General features: G+C 44.3%; 2 protein-coding genes across 3 annotated transcripts in view; one reads left to right on the top strand and one right to left on the bottom strand.

The window, feature by feature from the left end:
* The window catches only part of Rfc1 (replication factor C (activator 1) 1, 145kDa), a 65,489-nt gene extending 51,626 nt beyond the window's left edge, over positions 1-13,863 (top strand). For both annotated transcript variants that reach the window (XM_013009047.1, XM_013009046.1), the window contains exons 15-25: positions 360-474; positions 2,048-2,145; positions 2,576-2,713; positions 2,849-2,944; positions 3,330-3,428; positions 4,015-4,169; positions 4,293-4,410; positions 6,840-6,985; positions 9,907-10,120; positions 11,817-12,008; positions 12,594-13,863. In XM_013009047.1, the coding sequence (XP_012864501.1) occupies positions 360-474; positions 2,048-2,145; positions 2,576-2,713; positions 2,849-2,944; positions 3,330-3,428; positions 4,015-4,169; positions 4,293-4,410; positions 6,840-6,985; positions 9,907-10,120; positions 11,817-12,008; positions 12,594-12,677 (1,455 nt within the window). In that variant the 3' untranslated portion in view covers positions 12,678-13,863. The remainder of the gene's footprint in view (positions 1-359; positions 475-2,047; positions 2,146-2,575; positions 2,714-2,848; positions 2,945-3,329; positions 3,429-4,014; positions 4,170-4,292; positions 4,411-6,839; positions 6,986-9,906; positions 10,121-11,816; positions 12,009-12,593) is intronic.
* A 1,890-nt stretch (positions 13,864-15,753) lies between these two features.
* The window catches only part of Wdr19 (WD repeat domain 19), a 52,328-nt gene continuing 50,132 nt past the window's right edge, over positions 15,754-17,949 (bottom strand). The window contains exons 31-33 of the mRNA XM_013008903.1: positions 17,366-17,442; positions 16,762-16,886; positions 15,754-16,106 (exon numbers count right to left, since the gene is read on the bottom strand). Of these exons, the coding sequence (XP_012864357.1) occupies positions 16,775-16,886; positions 17,366-17,442 (189 nt within the window). The 3' untranslated portion in view covers positions 15,754-16,106; positions 16,762-16,774. The remainder of the gene's footprint in view (positions 16,107-16,761; positions 16,887-17,365; positions 17,443-17,949) is intronic.

The raw sequence follows: 17,949 nt of genomic DNA, 5'->3' as shown, positions 1-17,949 counted from the left end.
CTATCTCCAATAAACCACCAGAAAACTGGAAGTGGCGCTGTAGCTCAAGTGGTAGAGTGCTAGCCTTGAGCTGAAGAGCTGAGGGACAGCGCCCAAGCTCAAGAGTTCAAGCCCTATGGCTGACCAAAAAAAAAAAGCTCTTCTAGGTTTTAAGACTAAATTTGTATGTGCAATATATATTTATACTTTAGAAATGTCTAGTATTTGAGGCATATTACAGTTAAGCTCATTGTCGTTACTATCATTTTATATTTTTACTCATAGTTTTTTATGTGATTTTCTTTTGTAAGAAGCCTTTTCTTGGGGGAGGGGAGTTATTTTATATTATAAAAAGTAATGTTTTCCAATATTTTAATTAGGAATTGGGATACAGCTATGTGGAACTAAATGCTAGTGACACGCGGAGCAAGAATAGCTTGAAGGCGATTGTAGCCGAATCACTGAATAATACCAGCATCACAGGCTTTTATTCAGGTAGGTGGCTATTGAACCTTTTTGTTGTTGTTATATAAGAAAATCCAAGTTTATTTCAATGTTCTATAACTAGCATTGTATACTACCATATGGCAAGCCACCTCCTTAAAATCCTGGGGTTGTCAAGAAAATAAGGCTCTTATAGGGTAGTGGTTATACTTGTTAAAGTCTTAGTGGTTTCTGAGAATGTGATAAAATGTGTGCATGACCCTATTTTTAGGTTTTGCCCATGGGTTTAGAAGATACATAGAAAAATTCTGTGAAGGAAGGAATGCAGTGTGATATCTGAGGGAATAAAGCTGCAGATGAGTAATTGTGTTTGGGACACTCTGTAAGCTTCTGGTAAAAGGGTGAAATTTTTTGAGAAGCCTTGATGAAAAAGTGAGAACACCTGTTTGGAGACAGACAGAAAGACACAGTGTGGAAGTGCTTACTAGGTTCAGAGGCCAAAGTTCATGGGGAAAACAGATGCCCTAATCTCTGATGTATCTGTTTAGAGCCTATCACAATTGCTGGGTCACTTGAATCATTGCGTTTTTTTTTTTGTCAGTACAAAACTCGGCCAGGATGCTCTCCCTTAGCTTTTTCTCTCAAGGCTGGTGCTCTTACCACTGGAGCCACATCTCCACTTACTACTTTTTTTGCCGGGTAATTGGAGATAAAAGAGTCTCCAGTGTTTTTTGCCCAGGCTGGCTTTGGGTCTTGATCCTCATATCTCAGCCTAGGATTATAGGCCTGAGCCATTGGTACCCAGCCCTTGTTTTTTTTTTTTGTTTTTTGGGGGTCTGGTTATGGGGCCTGAACTCTGGTCTGGGCGCTGTCCCTCAGCTCTTCAGCTCAAGGCTAGCACTCTACCACTTGAGCCACAGCGCCACTTCCGGCTTTTTTCTTATGTGGTGCTAAGGAATCGAACCCAGGGCCTCAGGCATGCAAGGCAAGTACTCTACCACTGAGCCACCTTCCCAGCCCCTGGTTCTTGCAGTGGTAGAAAATCATTGTTCAAAAGAGGCTGCTCAGGCAGTGTTACTCTTATACAGGTGCTGAGATGTAAAGTGATGTAGTTTTGGAGAGTAGCCTAGTAGTATTTCTTAAGCTATATTATTCATACCTTCTAGCCAGAAATTACAGTTTCTGGATTGTAGCTATTATACTTGTAAATATGCAAAGTGACATAGGTACATACACATGTACATGTAGAGACATATTGGGATATTAAGTATGACTTATAGAAAAAGCTTGGAAATCTCTCAACATTTTCATCAGTAGGTTGTGATTAAGTTGACATGTGTAAAGCCATATTAAGTTGCCTTAAAAATGAAGTATTTTGTACTTGTAAATGAGGAACAAATTAATCACCAAATTATATGAAATGACAAAACCAAGGTGTATATTGTGTGGTGATTTTAGTATGTATAGACAATTTCTTAAAGCGTATGTGAGGGACTCTGAGAGACCTCTGAGAAGGGAAATTGGGAATGCAGGGGAAGGCTTACTCTTGTAGGTTTTGAAGTTGAAAACTTCCTGTGAAGTAGCAGCTGTGAGCCGTATCCCTATGTTCTTGTCCACCTGTCAGGTGGGTCAGGTGGAGGCGCTTCAGGCAGCACGAAGCACGCGCTCATCATGGATGAAGTGGATGGCATGGCAGGCACTGAGGACAGGGGAGGGATTCAGGTAAACAAAAGCCCTGCACATTTTCAGTGGATTTTTATTTTTATTTATTTATTTGTCGGTCGTGGGGCTTGAACTCTGGGCCTGGGCGCTGTCCCTCAGCTCTTCAGCTCAAGGCAAGCGCTCTACCACTTGAGCTACAGTGCCACTTCCGGTTTTCTGGTGGTTTATTGGAGATAGGAGTCTCAAGGTCTCTCCTGCCCGGGCTGGCTTTGAACCACGATCCTCAGATCTCAGCCTCCTGAGTAGCTAGGATTACAGGTGTGAGCCACCAGCGCCCGGCCTTGATTTTTATTTTTAAAACAGTATTTAAGTATGTGCATTGTTATTTATAGCAGTTAAGGAATATTGTTGAGAAGATTTTTAAAACCTAAAAATAACCAGTATGGTATTTTGTTAAGTAATGCTTTTGTGTTGAAAATTTGTCTTTTAGGAATTAATTGGCCTGATAAAACATACTAAAATTCCCATTATTTGTATGTGCAATGATAGAAACCATCCCAAGATTCGCTCTTTGGTTCATTATTGTTTTGATCTTCGTTTTCAAAGACCTCGGGTTGAACAAATTAAGGTATGATAAGAATTTATTTAACCACACTGTCCTACTTAAGTGTTGATACTTAAAAATACCTGATAGGTGTTTTTAAAATATCAGATTATATGAGCTAAAAAAAATTGCTGAGGAGTCTTTCCTTGTCAATTTCAGGGTGCAATGATGTCTATTGCATATAAAGAAGGTTTAAAGATCCCCCCTCCAGCTATGAATGAAATAATTTTGGGAGCCAATCAAGATATTAGACAGGTAAGTTAAATGTATATTATACCATAATTGGTGGTTCTTGTGAATTAATGCCTTTAAACTTGTAGGGAGGGGTTACCATATTTTCTTTCTTTCTCTTTGCTTCTTTGTTTCTTTCTTTCGTATTTTTTTTTGTCAGTTGTGGGTCTTGAACTCTAGGTCTAAGTGCTGTCCCTCAGCTCTTCAGCTCAAGATGAGCACTCTTCCACTTGAGCCACAGTGCCACTTCTGGTTCTCTGAGTGGTTTATTGGAGATAAGAGTCTCACAGGCTTTCCTGTCCAGACTGGCTTTGAACCATGATTCTCAGATCTCAGCCTCCTGAGCAGCTAGGATTACAGGCATGAGCCACCAGTGCCTGGCATTTGTGTCTTATTATGTTTCTTTTAGGTTTTACACAATCTGAGTATGTGGTGTGCACGAAGTAAGGCACTAACCTATGACCAGGCCAAAGCTGACTCTCACCGGGCCAAGAAGGATATCAAAATGGTAAAAGTTCCTGTTTCTTATTTCTGCAGCCAGAGCACCTCTTTGTTCTGTAGTGTTACATTGGTGGTGTCCATTCAAGTATAAGATGACTTGTGTCCTCACTGTAATATTAGAGTACTTTTTCTGCCCCAAGGTTCCTCTTAATATGTGTCTCTTTTCCTCCACCCCCCTCAGCCCTGGACAACCTCTAGTCTTTTTCCTGTCTCTTTAGTTTTTCTTTTTCCAGAATGCTGTTATAGTTGAAATTATGAGCCTTTTGCGTTGGCTTCTTCCACACAATTATATGCATTTGAGATTCCTGTTTTCATGTCTTGATTAGAGGCTCTTTTTTTTTTTAAAAAAAAGGTTAAGTATTAGTCCATTGTCTGGATATACCACAGTTTACTTGTCCATTTATTTACTGAAAGGCATCTTTGTTGCTTCTACCTTTTGGCAGTTATGAATAAGGTGGCCAACTCTTGCAGAGTGGCTCTACTATCCCCAGCAATCAGAGAGCATGCTTGTTGCTCTATATCCTTGCCAGCACTTGAGGTCCATGTTTTATAGGTTTTGTTCATTCTAATAGGTGTGTCCTCCATCTTTTCAGGGCCCATTTGATGTTGCCCGGAAAGTGTTTGCAGCTGGAGAGGAGACTGCCCACATGTCACTTATGGACAAATCAGATCTCTTTTTTCATGACTATTCAATAGCACCCCTCTTTGTCCAGGAGAATTACCTACACGTGAAGCCTGTAGCTGCGGGGTGAGCATTCATAGCTAGTGAAGGGTAGGATTAGGGCCCTCCCTACGCTGCAAAGGCCAGATGTTTGGGGAGGAGTGGCTGCGTGTGGATGGTGGTGTAATCCAGACTGGCTCTCTCCTGCAGGGGTGACATGAAAAAGCACTTGATGCTGTTGAGCCGAGCGGCAGATAGCATATGCGATGGCGACTTAGTGGACAGTCAGATCCGGAGTAAGCAAAATTGGAGCCTTCTGCCTACCCAAGTAAGTATGGGTTCTTAAAGTACACTCTCTACTAAAGCTAGAGAAAACAAAGCAGCTTTTGTCCTCTGCCAGTATTTATTTATTTTATTTTTTGGGGTCCGGTCGTGGGGCCTGAACTCTGGGCCTGGGCGCTGTCCCTCAGCTCTTCAGCTCAAGGCTAGCACTCTACCACTTGAGCCACAGCGCCACTTCCGGCTTTTTTCATTTTACTTATGTGGTGCTGAGGAATTGAACTCAGGGCCTCAGGCATGCAAGGCACGCGCTCTACCACTGAGCCATCTTCCTAGCCCATCCTCTGCCAGTATTTAAAATGCCAGAGGAATATTATTTTTGTGGCAAAAATACAGTCTGTTGCAGATTTAAATATTGTATTTTCTAATGTTTCGAAAGTGATTTTTATGTAAATGGATGCATGAAAATAAGGCCAGTGTAACCAAAGCATGTGCTCATGTGAGTGTGTGTATGTGTATGTGTGTGTGTGTGTGTGTGAGAGAGAGAGAGAGAGAGAGAGAGAGAGATCTGTGGCTCTAGAGAGAGAGAGAGAGAGAGAGAGAGAGAGAGATCTGTGGCTCTACCAGAGAGACTCTAGATAGCTCTTTCTACCCTATTTTATAAATAGACAGATATCTTCAAGGAAAACAGACTTTGACAAACATTTATACTGAAGACCATTCTTAGTTGAGATTTATATTTTTTGTGGGGAGGTGCTAAGGATCAAACTCAGGGCTTCGTGAGTGCTTGGTAAGTGCTTTACCACTGAATGACCCCTCCATTTCTGAGTTTTGTGGATGTATATAGTGTTAGAGCCTGAGGATGCTTATGTGGTACTGAAGAATTGAACCCAGGGCCTCATGCATGCAAGGCAAGCACTCTAGGTGGCTCAGTGGTAGAGTGCTTGCCTTGCATGCATGAGGCCCTGGGTTCGATTCCTCAGCACCACATAAGTAAAATGAAAAAAGCCGGAAGTAGCTCTGTGGCTCAAGTGGTAGAGCGCTAGTCTTGAGCTGAAGAGCTGAGGGACAGCGCCCAGGCCCAGAGTTCAGGCCCCATGACCAGACCCCCCCAAAAAAATACACCATAGGGGTCTGGGAAGGTGGCTTAGTGGTAGAGTACTGCCTTGCGTGCATGAGGCCCTGGGTTCCATTCCTCAGCACCACATAAGCCGGAAGTGGCACTGTGGCTCAAGTGGTAGAACGCTAGCCTTAAGCTGAAGAGCTGAGGGACAGCACCCAGGCCCAGAGTTCAGGCCCACGACCGGACCCCAAAACAACAACAACAACAATAACAAAAGTACACCATAGCCGGGCATTGGTGGCTCATGCCTGTAATCACTCAGGAGGCTGAGATCTGAGGATCATGGTTCGAAGCCAGCCCAGGCAGGAAAGTCTGTGAAACTCTTATCTCTTAAGTGGCACTGTGGCTCAAGTGGTAAAGCGCTCACCTTAAGCTGAAGAGCTGAGGGGTAGCGCCCGGCCCAGAGTTCAAGTCTTATTCACCCATAAACAAAACAAAACAAAATAGATACCATAAAGCATTAGTTTTAATTGCAAAAATTTGGAGAAAATCTTCATGTTCAGCAACAGAAGAATAGTTATGCAAAATTATCTTCATGAAGTATTTTAGAAATTATCTAGTATGAAGAAGGTACTTAGGAAAAAATATTATTGGAATGAATTTAGAGAATATAATTCCAGCCTTTCATACAGTGAAAACATCTACAGAGATTTTTTTTTCCACTCTTTTCCAGTGCTAGTATAATCCATTCTCTAAGCTTTCCACACTTGAATTTGTCTGTGCTATCAGTTGTGTAAGGTAATCAGTGCTGACACATGGTATGTGCTGAGCATGTTGGGCTCCGTTGGCCAAGAATGCAAGATGAACTCTGTGGGCTATGGCATGTTTTGGTTCATGGTCTTGATCACAGTCTGTTGCTTATTCTGGGACAGGTTCCTCACATCTAGAAGTCAGACAGGGAAAGGGTCTGACTGCCCTGAAAATAGGCACTGGGACATCTCGTCATTTCCCGCAGACTGTGTTAGCTCATTTTTCCTGCAAATGTAGTGTAGTATCACAGACTCAGGAGAACTCTGTTTAGCTCATAGTACCGGAGGATAGTTGGCCTTCTTGCTCAGCAAGTCCTAGTCCATTCCATGGGAAGAGGAGAGAAAGCATATGTGTATGTGTGGGTGTTGTCTATCTTCTATGGTAAAGCTACCCGGAGTCAGTTACAAAGTAGCCTCCACCTTCATGACCTCATTAATTCACATCACATCCTAGAAGTCTGGCCTCCTTTTTCATGCCTCATAATGGAGGTTAACTTAAACCACAGGAAGGTTCTGCTGTACACTCAAACCATATCTAACCAGAGAAACTAAAGAAGTGACAGTGTGTCAAATTAAAATCTGGACATAAATTGGATTTTTTTTCAGGCCATTTATGCCAGTGTTCTTCCTGGAGAGCTGATGAGGGGGTACATGACCCAGTTCCCCTCCTTCCCTAGTTGGCTGGGGAAGCACTCAACTACAGGCAGACACGATCGCCTGGTTCAGGACCTTGCACTGCACATGAGTCTTCGGTAAGCAAAATCTCACCACTCTTACCATTTTATTTTTGTTGTTTGGGTATTATTCGTTACTCAGAGTACAGTGTGACTCTGAAAAAGTTGGGGTTTGGGGGCTGGGAAGGTGGCTCAGTGGTAGAGTGCTTGCCTTGCATGTATAAGGCCCTGGGTCCCATTCTTCAGCACCACATAAGCAGAAAAAGCTGAAAGTGGTGCTGTGGCTCAAGTGGTAAAGCACTAGCTTTGAGCTGAAGAGCTGAGGGACAGCGCCCAGACCCAGAGTTCAGGCCCCATGACTGTCAAAAAAAAAAAAATTGGGGTTTGGTTTGGTTTTACTGTTAAGTAGATTAGTATCCTGGGTAAGTTCCTTTATAGCAAGTCCACCCTGTAAGTTCATTATATGTGGTTCTTACCAAGTGTGGTTAAAAAATAGAATATATAAAAAAGTCAGAAGAAATTTCAAAAATGCTTTTTTTTTTTTTTCTGGCCTGGGGCTTGATCTCTGGGAGATCAAGCTCAAGGCTAGCGCCCTATCACTTGAGCCACAGCGCCACTTCCGGTTTTCCTGTCCCTTAGATCTCAGCCTCCTGAGTAGCTAGTATTGCAGGCATGAGCCATGGGTGCCTAGCTTCAAAAATCATTTTAAGGCTGGAGGCATGGCTCAAGCAGTAGAGCATATGCTTAGGAAATGTGAGGCCCTAAGTTCAAACCACAGTACCACCACCACCAAAAAACAAAAAAAAAAAATTAGTCCAGGTGATTTGACTGTTGCCTATAATCCCAATTTACTCAGGAGGTAGATATTAGGAAGGTTATGGTTTGAGACCAGTCTGGGCGAAATGTTAGGGATACCTTACCTCAACACACAGGTGGGCATCATCCCAGCCAAATGGGAAGTGGTAGATAGAATCTTGGTCTGAAGCTGGCCACCAGGGGGGGCAAAAAAAAAAAAAAAGCAAAACCTTAACCTACAGCTCTAAAGGGCTGGACTTGGCTCAATAGAGCCCATAGTTCAAACCACACTACAGCAAAGAAACAAATTTAGGTTTCCATGCATGTGTAGCCCAGAAGATGCGCCGAAGCTCTTTGTTTAAATTGTCGCGTGACCTGCTGAGTGTTTCATTTGCTTCTTAATTTTGTAAAATATGCTTCTCAAAAAACAAATGGGGCCTAAAAAAGTCGAAGTTAATGTGTTTGGTTTATGGTAATGGGCTTTGATTTTCTGGTTTTCTTGTGGGCACTGTGCAGTTGGTCTCCGCCAGAGGTGTGGCCCAGCCGAATGCTGTCACTGGCTGTGTGGCAGGATGTTGGAAGTGGGGACACACAGAAGCCTTTGTGCCTGGCTAGTCACGAACCTTGGCACTGTGGGCTGTCATTGGCATGCCCCGCAGGCTTCTGGGGTCGGCTGGTGTAGCCCCCATGCTGTGTGCGGGCATCCTGCAAGGTAAAGCGCAGGGTCGGTTAGGCACAGATGCCGGTGCTCGCGTGGAGATTGTGCCCTGGTGCTGTGCGTGTGTCTCTCGTGGATGCACAACTGCGCAGGCGCTGGTCAGAGTTAGAGACGCCGTGACTGCTCAGGCGGGAGGGGACCTGCCAAGTGCCCCATGCCCGCTCGTACCATTCGGGGTCCGCAGAGACTCTTCCTGGGTTGAGGGGCCACACTGAGACCAGCACCCCGATCCCGGGCCCAAAGCCCCGCGTTTCACTCAGCACTGGTGGCTGAGTTTGGGGGCGGAACTCTAAAATTGGGGTCCTCAGCCCTGTCTGTGGCTCCCGCCCGCGCGGGGCTGGTTTGGGGCGCAGCTCTGTGGACCCTGACACTTGGCGTGCGTCCCCGTTGGTGGTGGGCTTGGCTGGAAGGCGCAGCCACGCGCCAGGCCTGCCGGGCGGGGGCAGGGAGCCGGCCTGCCCTGAGGAGGTCCGAGCAGGAGCCCCAGGCCCCGAACTCCCCCCACACCAGTTCCTGACACAGTGGGAGAGAGGCTGGACCCTCAGGTCGTGGTTCCTGTGGTTCCCGCCCCCCTGCCTGCTCCCCCTGCACCCGGCTCACCGGGGAAGTGGTTTGTCCGGGCAGGCTGCTGCAGGCTGCTCGGTGTTGCGTGCGCGGAGTTCCTCCTCTCGGCAAAGGCACGCGGCCAGGAGGGGCTGTCTGTCTGAATCCCAGATGGGCCCAGGTAATACAGAAGGGCGGTAGCAGTTGCGAGCTGATTCCCGCAGTGGGTGACAGCCCGCTTGCCCTTTTGCGTGTCTGGCCCAGGCTGGTTCTGCCTGTAACCAGCTTGACCGGAGCCCAGGGGAGGTCTGCTTTCCGGTGCTAGCCTGGTTCGGGTCGCTGGGAGTAAACTCCTCTGTCCCGACCTTTGCTGGTCTGCAGATCCGCGGTCGGCCCATGTGGCTGCTTCTGAGCGCCGCGGCTCCACAGGCTGCAATGCCACCTGCTTGTGCAGACTTTTTTTTTTTTTTTTGCCAGTTTTTCTCTTCTTTCTGAGTAATCAGTGTGATGTTTCTTGATTGGCACAAGGCTCTGACTGCTTGCCTTTCCCTGGTGTCCACTCAGGCTGGATGTCCAGGTTAGAGCTTTTGAGTTTCTTCCTGAGCAGACAAAGCTCAGGGCCTGCCTGGTCTCTAGTCCGCCATCTTGGATTTTCTCAAATTTGTGTTTAATTTATATAATAAGGTAGAGCTTTGGATATTGAAAGGCCGTAATATCTATGACGTAAGCATCTGCAGTGCAGATGAACTCCACATCCTGAGCATGAAGTTTTTCCTCAGCACACTCTCCTTGGAACCGCAGATATACAGATAGGCAGCTGTTACATAGCAGCCATTCCTCTGCATGGACCTCTGCCTGAGGGACTCAGTACTGATGTGTACAGTATGACCAGTGGGTGGTAGTGTGCCATTGATTGTAGGTTTGTCTTTTGTTTTGGTTTCAGAACTTACTCCAGCAAAAGGACTGTGAACATGGATTATCTTTCTCACATCCGGGATGCACTTGTACGGCCCCTGACCTCACAGGGTGTAGAAGGAGTGCAGCATGTGGTTGCACTTATGGATGCATATTACTTGATGAAAGAAGACTTTGAGAATATCATGGACATTAGCAGCTGGGGTGGCAAACCTAGTCCTTTTTCTAAGCTGGACCCCAAGGTAAATTTTGTAGTCCATTGGTGCTCTAGCACTTTGTTTTTGCTTTGGTTTTGTTTCTTTGGAGACAGGGTCTCTGCATATAGCCCAGGTTGACCTGGAACTCATGGCGAAGTTTATCTTGGTTATACTTCAGGGATGTTTTAGTTAAAAAGTTTTCATCTCCCATCTTTAAAAATGCTTGTTGCTCCTTATGATCTGTGTCTTCCAAAGATAGGATTTCAGTACAGTTCTGGATTTGACTTTACAGTTTGTGTATGTATTACTTGTTTTGGTGGTACCTAGATTTATTAGGTAGGTGCTCTACCATTTGGGCCACATCCCCAACCCTTTTTGTGTGTGTGCATCTTTGTCAGCCAGCACTGAGCTTGAACTTAGGGCCTCATGCTTTGCTTGGTTTTTCTACCACTTGAGCCACACATCTATTTCCGTCTTTTTGCTGGTTAGCTGGAGATAAGAGTCTGCTTGGGCTGGCTTTGAATCATAAATCTCAGATCTCACTTTTCTGTGTAGCTTAGGATTTTAGATGTGAGCAAACAGTGCCCTGTTTTGTTTGCACTGATACTTTTGGGATAGAGTCTTCGTGACTGTCTGTGTACTTACCTGGACCATGATCTGCCTTTTTTTTTTTTTTTTTTTTGTCGGTCGTGGGGCTTGAACTCTGGGCCTGGGCACTGTCCCTCAGCTCTTCAGCTCAAGGCGAGCGCTCTACCACTTGAGCTACAGCGCCACTTCCGGTTTTCTAGTGGTTTATTGGAGATAGGAGTCTCATGGTCTTTCCTGCCCTGGCTGGCTTTGAACCGCGATCCTCAGATCTCAGCCTCCTGAGTAGCTAGGATTACAGGCGTGAGCCACCAGCGCCCGGCTGATCTGCCTATTTTAATGGCTTCTTGCCATGGCTGGGATGATAGGAGTACTCCACACCTACTTTCTTCCATTGAGATGAAGTCTTGAGGGTTTCTCTGCCCAAGCTGGCTTACAATTGCTATCCACTTAGTCTCAGCCTCTTGTGTAGGTAAGATGACAGGTAGTTGAGGAATGGTCTCAAACTTTTCTGCTTGAGGTGGCCTTAAATCATGATCTTCCTGGTCTCAGTTTCCCAAGTAGCATTTTTATCTTGGCTTCACATCTGAGAAGCAAATAAAAACGCATTCCTTCTAAAACTAGAGGAATGCATCTCCCAGTAAGTGTGAGGGAATGGTGAAGTATAGATTATAAAAGTGAAAGGTGTTTATTGTTTGAGGACTTTCATAATTTTTCTATTCCATAATCTGCTGTATAAAAACACGTCCTGTTTTTGTGTAATGTGCACTAAAAAACTAGAGTGATATAACATGGATGTAATATGCAACACTCAATCCTGTGCCTGTGTGATAATTTTAGAGGACACCTTTTCAATTTATTCACAGGCTAGTTTTGCTTATTACTTTGTAGAAGTGGGGAGAGTGCAGAATATGTAAAAATATGACTTAAGATGACTTGTGGTTTGTTTTTGCCTAAAGTTCCCAGATACTGGTTCTTAATCTTGAGTCATGGGCCAGGAAAATAGAGAATGTCTTTGTAGAAAAACGCATGTACTTCCACTTATATGTATGAGCATAAACATTTTCTTCATAGCTTCAAGGGGCTCTGAAAGCTAAGGGTTTAAAAGGATCGTTTAGCCTTTAGGTTTTTTAACAGCCTCCTTTTGCTCCTTTAGGTGAAAGCAGCCTTCACAAGAGCTTACAATAAGGAGGCCCACCTCACTCCATATGCGCTTCAGGTGGTAAGGGCATCTAGATCCAGCATAGGCCCAGTTCTGGATCCTGAAGACAATGAAGAGTTACAGGAAGATGACTCTCAGTCTGATGAGAAAGACCAGGATGGTCTAGAGAACGATGCTATGATCAAGGTAGGCTCCTCACCTACCGAATACACTCCATTATAGATGGTTTTTTTCCCCCTATGTAATGTGCCAGGTGAACAGTAGGACCTATTCAGCAAGGTGCAAAGTAAGCTGAACATACTTCAATTTTTGTTCATCATGACTAAGGGTGGTAGAGGGAGATTTCATTTTTATAGTTTCTTCTAAGTAGAAGAGTCAAATAGCAAGAGAGTGGGCCATCATTCTGATGGTTTATATGGGCTATAGAAAAAAAAACAAAACCAGAAGTGGCACTGTGGCTCAAGCGGTAGAGCACTAGCCTTGAGCTGAAGAGCTCAGGGACAGCGCCCATGTCCTGAGTTCAAGCGCCACAACCTACAAAAAACAAAACAGAACATTTTTCTTTGGCCATTGGCGTGTACGTTCTCATCCACATACACAATTTATATAGTACCTGCTGGCCTTAACTCACTATATACTACATACTGGCCTTGAACTTGTAAATCGGCCTCTCACAGGAAAACTGCAGGTAAGCATGAAGCTTATTGTAGAGAAAACTTCATTTGTTCATAAACATAGTTAACTATTGTGTGCATCTTTTCCCTCTAACAGAAAAAGACAAAATCTTCAAAGTCCTCAAAACCAGAAAAAGATAAGGAATCAAAAAAAGGAAAAGGGAAAAGTTTGAAGAAATGAAACCAGTTTCAGCTACCAGCAGCCACTGTGATGACGACTCCTGACCAGCCCTGCTGTTGTGGAGACAGCCTTGTTTTCTTGTAGAGGATCTGTGTGTGGCGCAGTGGGTCACCGGTGGCTCCTTATGAAGTATGGTCCAGCTGGAGGGTGTGGCCATTGGCTCACATACACCTCTTGTAGAGGTTCATAGGACTGCTTGGGTCCTCCACTGTCTCTGCCCATCTAATTAGATTGTTTTGCTTCAAAATGACTATGCAGAATTAGGACTAAACATTACTTTGTGGGCTTTGGAGTCAGATTGTAGTTAATAATAACTGGGAGCAATGGGCCTAATAAGATACCTTTTATAGGGTTCAGTTTATCCTAATGACCTTTATAGAATCGGACCAATGTTATTTTTTCCTTAAAGGTAGTTCATATTATGTGGTGAAATTTTGTGAATAAATCATCTGACTACAAAGCAATCACCACCTAGAACTGGGTAGTCTTTTTGTATATTGTCAAATATCTTATGAAGTATACATTAGCAATAAAAAATGTTCCACATGATTCATGTACAAACTTTTTTCAAGATTGTCATCTTGTACAGCAAAATATGATGTTGCTATATTACTCTATTAATTCGCAAATGATTGGATTAAAAAACTCACTTTGTTCCTAATTAACCAGAGAAACAGAACAAACCTTCAGCAGTTGAAGTTTCAGAGCTGGAATTCCCAGGCCTCAGTGGTGACCGCATGATGGGGCACATCTGGGTAGATGGAGGGTGTGGGAACTCAGTGCGATTGCTGGGCATTGCTGCCATCCTTCAGTTTCAACCCAGGCTCTAGGCTGGGTCAGACTGTAAGGATCACTGTGGCTGGGATCAAATGAACATGGCTTTGGTTTACTTTGTCCCTGGAAGATTCCGTTGTCTTCTGATGGAGTCCTCAAACCCTACTGGAACTTCAGCTTGCGTGCCTGGAGGTTGTGGATCTAGCTTAGTTTTTAATTTTGACAGTAAATGCTCTGAGGTCTGGGCTGCCTCCATGAGGCATGGGCTAAGAGGAATGTAAAATAAATGGTGTTCCCTGTTTTTAAGAACTGATACTCTTTTGGGAGACAGTGTAAAGTTGTTGAGACATTCAGTATTTGCCAGTGTCTTTCATGGATTCATTATGGAAATAAAATACTGTCTTGAGCCTGAGCCTACCGAGCCCTGCCCTTCTTGTTCCTCCTTGGTAAAGCCTGGCTGGAAACTATGCTGCATTAGCGAAGATTTCCTCACCAGGAGGGGGAGAATGGTTTCCTAACTATTTCTTCATTTCTCTTCTGAGTTGTGGGTTTGTTCTTTGTTTTTGCTGGTTGTGGGGCTTGAACTCAGAGCCTGAGCACTGTCTCTGAGCCTCACTGTGCTCAAGGCTAGTGCTCTACCACTTGAGCTACAGTTCCACTTCTCTTACTTCCAAGTCATGGTTGCTCTGTACATCCCAGATGAGGGCCTGTCATCTACCTGCCAGAGCAACAGATGGTATCCTTCACTTATTCGCTGTTGTTGCTTTTAATTATGAAAGCTGTCAACCTGATTGGGACAGTATATAGCAGTTAACATTTCTTTTAAGAATTAGAATTTGGGGGAGGGGACAAAAAAGAATTAGAATTTGTAAATATGCTCTTTGCTACAGAAGGGTGATACTATAGGCCTGTCTGCTTCTTTGAGGCTTTCGAGCATGAGGTGCCTGGAAATAATGGTGGGGTAGGCTTGGTTCTGTGGAAGTCTGACTATATAAATCTAAGAGGTGTATGTATTAATGAAGTGGCTTTTAGGGATCCACTGGTGCACATCTTGGCAACACAAACCTGCATACTTGCTCAAAGATCCACTGAACCAAGGCCATTTTGATAACTGTTCAACCTTATCCTTGTTTTTCATTTTGGAAGTCCTATGGCATCATTTAATGTCTTGAAGTTCTAAATGCAGAACAGATTATTATATGAAGATATATATCTTCTAATATCTTCTGGTACCATTATGTCTGTAAATCACAAAACAAGTGCTCAGCCTCACAGAGCCCAAGTTGCTGTGGCTCGTACTCTATGACCTTCTAGCATCCTTCTAATCAGGCTATAGGAAGAAGCAGGGGACCCACGGCCTTGACCATCCTTGGGAAGGAAGGGCAGATCATGAAGCTGGAGGACTTTCAGGTGAGTTGCTTGGCTGTCCTAGAACACTGCTACTTTCAGCCCTGCCTCGGCTCATATGATTGTTGTAATGCTTGAGTTGCTGGAGGCCATATGGAAAGTCATATCCAACTCAGAGTTTGCTCTAAGACTCATTTCTGTCAGCTGCTCAGACTTTGGAGACACTGGACATGAAGTTGGAGGAAAAGTAATGGATTTCCTTGGAGTATGATATGCGAAAAGGAGCTGGAATCTTCCTTAGGAAGATTCCAGATAGTGTTTTCAAAGGTCATCTGACTGAAAGGAGTTCCACATGTTCGGGATGATCAGACATAGATTATTGTTTACTCTTTTAATTTAAGACTGATTTTACTGTTGTTTGGTGCTTTATTTATTTTGCTTATTTTTGTGCCAGTACTCGGGCATTAGTCCTAGGACCTGGGCACTATCCTTTAACTTTTTCCCTTAAGGCTGGTGAATTAATTTGGTGGTTAATTGGAGATACATCTCACAGACTTTCCTGCTTCGTCTGGCTTCAAACCATGATCCTCAGATTGCAGTTCCTGAGTAGCTAAAATTATAGGCATGAGTCACAAGCAACAGCTATATAGACTTTTTTTCCCCCCACTTGTATGGCTTGAACTCAGGGCCTGGGGTGCTATGGTCCCTTGAGCTCTTTTGCTCAATGCTAGTGCTCTACCACTTTGAGCCATAGCATCATTTCTGGTTTTCTGGTGGTTAATTGGAGATAAAAAGGCTCATGGACTTTTCTGCCCAGGTTGGCTTTGAACCGCAATCCTCAGATCTCAGCCTCCTGAGTAGCTAGGATTGTAGGCATGGAGCCACCAGCACCCAGTTTCTAAACTTCCTATGTGAAGTTGTTTACAGTATTAATCTCTACTGGCAGACTTCACAGTGTGTTTTCAAAGTTGTTTTCCTTTATCTCTAGCTCCAAATCCAGGAAAAGGTTACAAATGTCTAGTTAACAATTTTAGAGGAGATAATTCAAAATATAAAAGTCATCAAAAGGCTGAATATTTACAATTCTGTTATCTACTATGAACAGTGCAAAGCATAAAACATTATGACTTTGAGGAGGAAACTATACAAAGTACAATAAACAACAGGGTTTATATGTCACTATTTGGCCGCTCTACCTGGAGAGACCATCTTTGCTGCTTTTTGTCTATCCAGAAGTGGTCATTCCAAGTCCACCCGGGGGGGAAACAGCCTCCTGGGGAAAAATGCCATTTATCAGGAACATTTTATCTAGAAAGGACAAACATGCCTTTTAATAATAAAGTTAGGTAGAATATAGTCTACAATCACTATTGTTTCTGATGAAGTCTCAACAGTGCAGAATAGAAAATGCAAGTACATGCTTAGCAAAGCGCAGAGAGCATGCTTCCCCTGACAGCTCACAGCAAGGTTTCCTTGTCTGAAAGGAGCCACAACAGTTACTGCAGCCAGCGTTCACTGTGCTGGCAACAGGCAGTGGCGGGTTTTGGCGAGAATGTGGACAAACTGGAACCCCTCATACTTGCTGTTGTGACTGTAAGATGGCAGAGCCTGTGGAAAATTGTAGAGTTGAAGAGCAGCAAACACTAGTAGTGCTGCGACACGGAGGAGGAATCCGGTGAGACGGGAGGGGGCTAATGCATCCCTGAGAACCTTGTGATGCTATTAAAACACTGGAAGGTTTCAGGAGGGAAGTAGAGGCACTAGAGGTAGACTGATGGAGGCCAGAGGGTAAGGGGAGAGCAGTTACCATTCTATTCTGACAACTACAGAGGGAGAAAAGACTTGGAAACGTGTGTGTGTGTGTGTGAGAGAGAGAGAAACACTTGCATTTTAACGACGCTGAGTCAGGCATTCTCTGCTCTTTCCGCAGGGCTCCGGCTTCCTGGCTGGCAGGAGCACTTACCTCCGCCTGCAGCTCACTGTTCCATGTCTGCTCGCAGGTATTGTGTATAGTCGGAAACTTTTTTCAGTTGGCCAGCATTTAATCTCTCTGAACACATAGGACATGTGCTTTCAGTGTTTAACATGCTGTTTGGGGAAGGAAAATTCAGAGGAAATTAAACACATTTCCTTTACCTTTTGGGTTATTCTAATGTGAAAATCAAATGTGTTTACACCTTTTTTTTTTTCCTTAAGGGGAGTGGGGAGAGCTTGAACTCAGGGCCTCAAACCCTGGCTTTATTGCTCTATCATTCGAACCACACTTCCACTTCTGGCTTTTTGATGGTTAATTGGAGGTAAAAGTCTCTCAGGTTTTAACTGCCTAGGCTGGCTTTGAACTGCAATCCTCAGATGTCAGCCTCCTGAGTAGCTAGGATTACAGGTGTGAGCCACTGGTGCCTGGCTTGTCTATACCTCAGTGCATGTTTACCATGCAACTTAAGCATGGGAAGATCTCATCCCAGAGCCTTAGACAAAGGTAGGCTTTGGGGAGCACGATGTAGGAAGGGTGGAGTGGAAGGCCCACTTCTGGAGGAAGGTGTGTGAGGGAAACGATGGGCACTCACATCTTCAGTTCCGAGTAGAGCGCGGGGAACTCACAGTGCGGACACATTGTCCAATCATCTTTCACCATGTGCCGGCCCTGCAAACAGTATGTTCAAGGTGAAATTAGTCTTTATTCAAAAATTCCCACCATTACGAAAATCATAAATTATGAAATCCCTGCTCTTTCACTTAGCAATGGCACTGATTAAAACTAGATTATACTTGTTAAATTTATGCTTACAGAATGATGGTTTTTTTACATTAGTGCCCAAAATTTCCTTGAAAGTAGGGCTTAATGGCCCGAGGATTAGCAATCATATTTTAACGTTTTCTGATAGTGGATCCTACAATGCATAAACACCACCACTTAGGAAATGCTATGGCATGCCAGGCGCTGCACCGAGGCTTCTCCCAGCCCTCTGTCAGTCTAGTTGATCTTCATGGGAAGATGTCACTGCCATCAACCAAAGTGCGCCTTGTTCTCTAGCCAGTAGGGGGCAAAAAAAATCTGAGGGCTGGGAAGGTGGCTCAGTGGTAGAGCGCTTGCCTTGCATGCCTGAGGCCCTGGGTTCAATTCCTCAGCACCACATAAGCAAAAAGGAAA

Source organism: Dipodomys ordii, unplaced genomic scaffold (assembly GCF_000151885.1).
Source record: "Dipodomys ordii isolate 6190 unplaced genomic scaffold, Dord_2.0 Scaffold8, whole genome shotgun sequence".
Lineage (NCBI taxonomy): Eukaryota > Metazoa > Chordata > Mammalia > Rodentia > Heteromyidae > Dipodomys > Dipodomys ordii.
The sequence above is the reverse complement of the archived record's forward strand: the minus strand, read 5'-3'. Positions and strand labels throughout refer to the sequence as shown.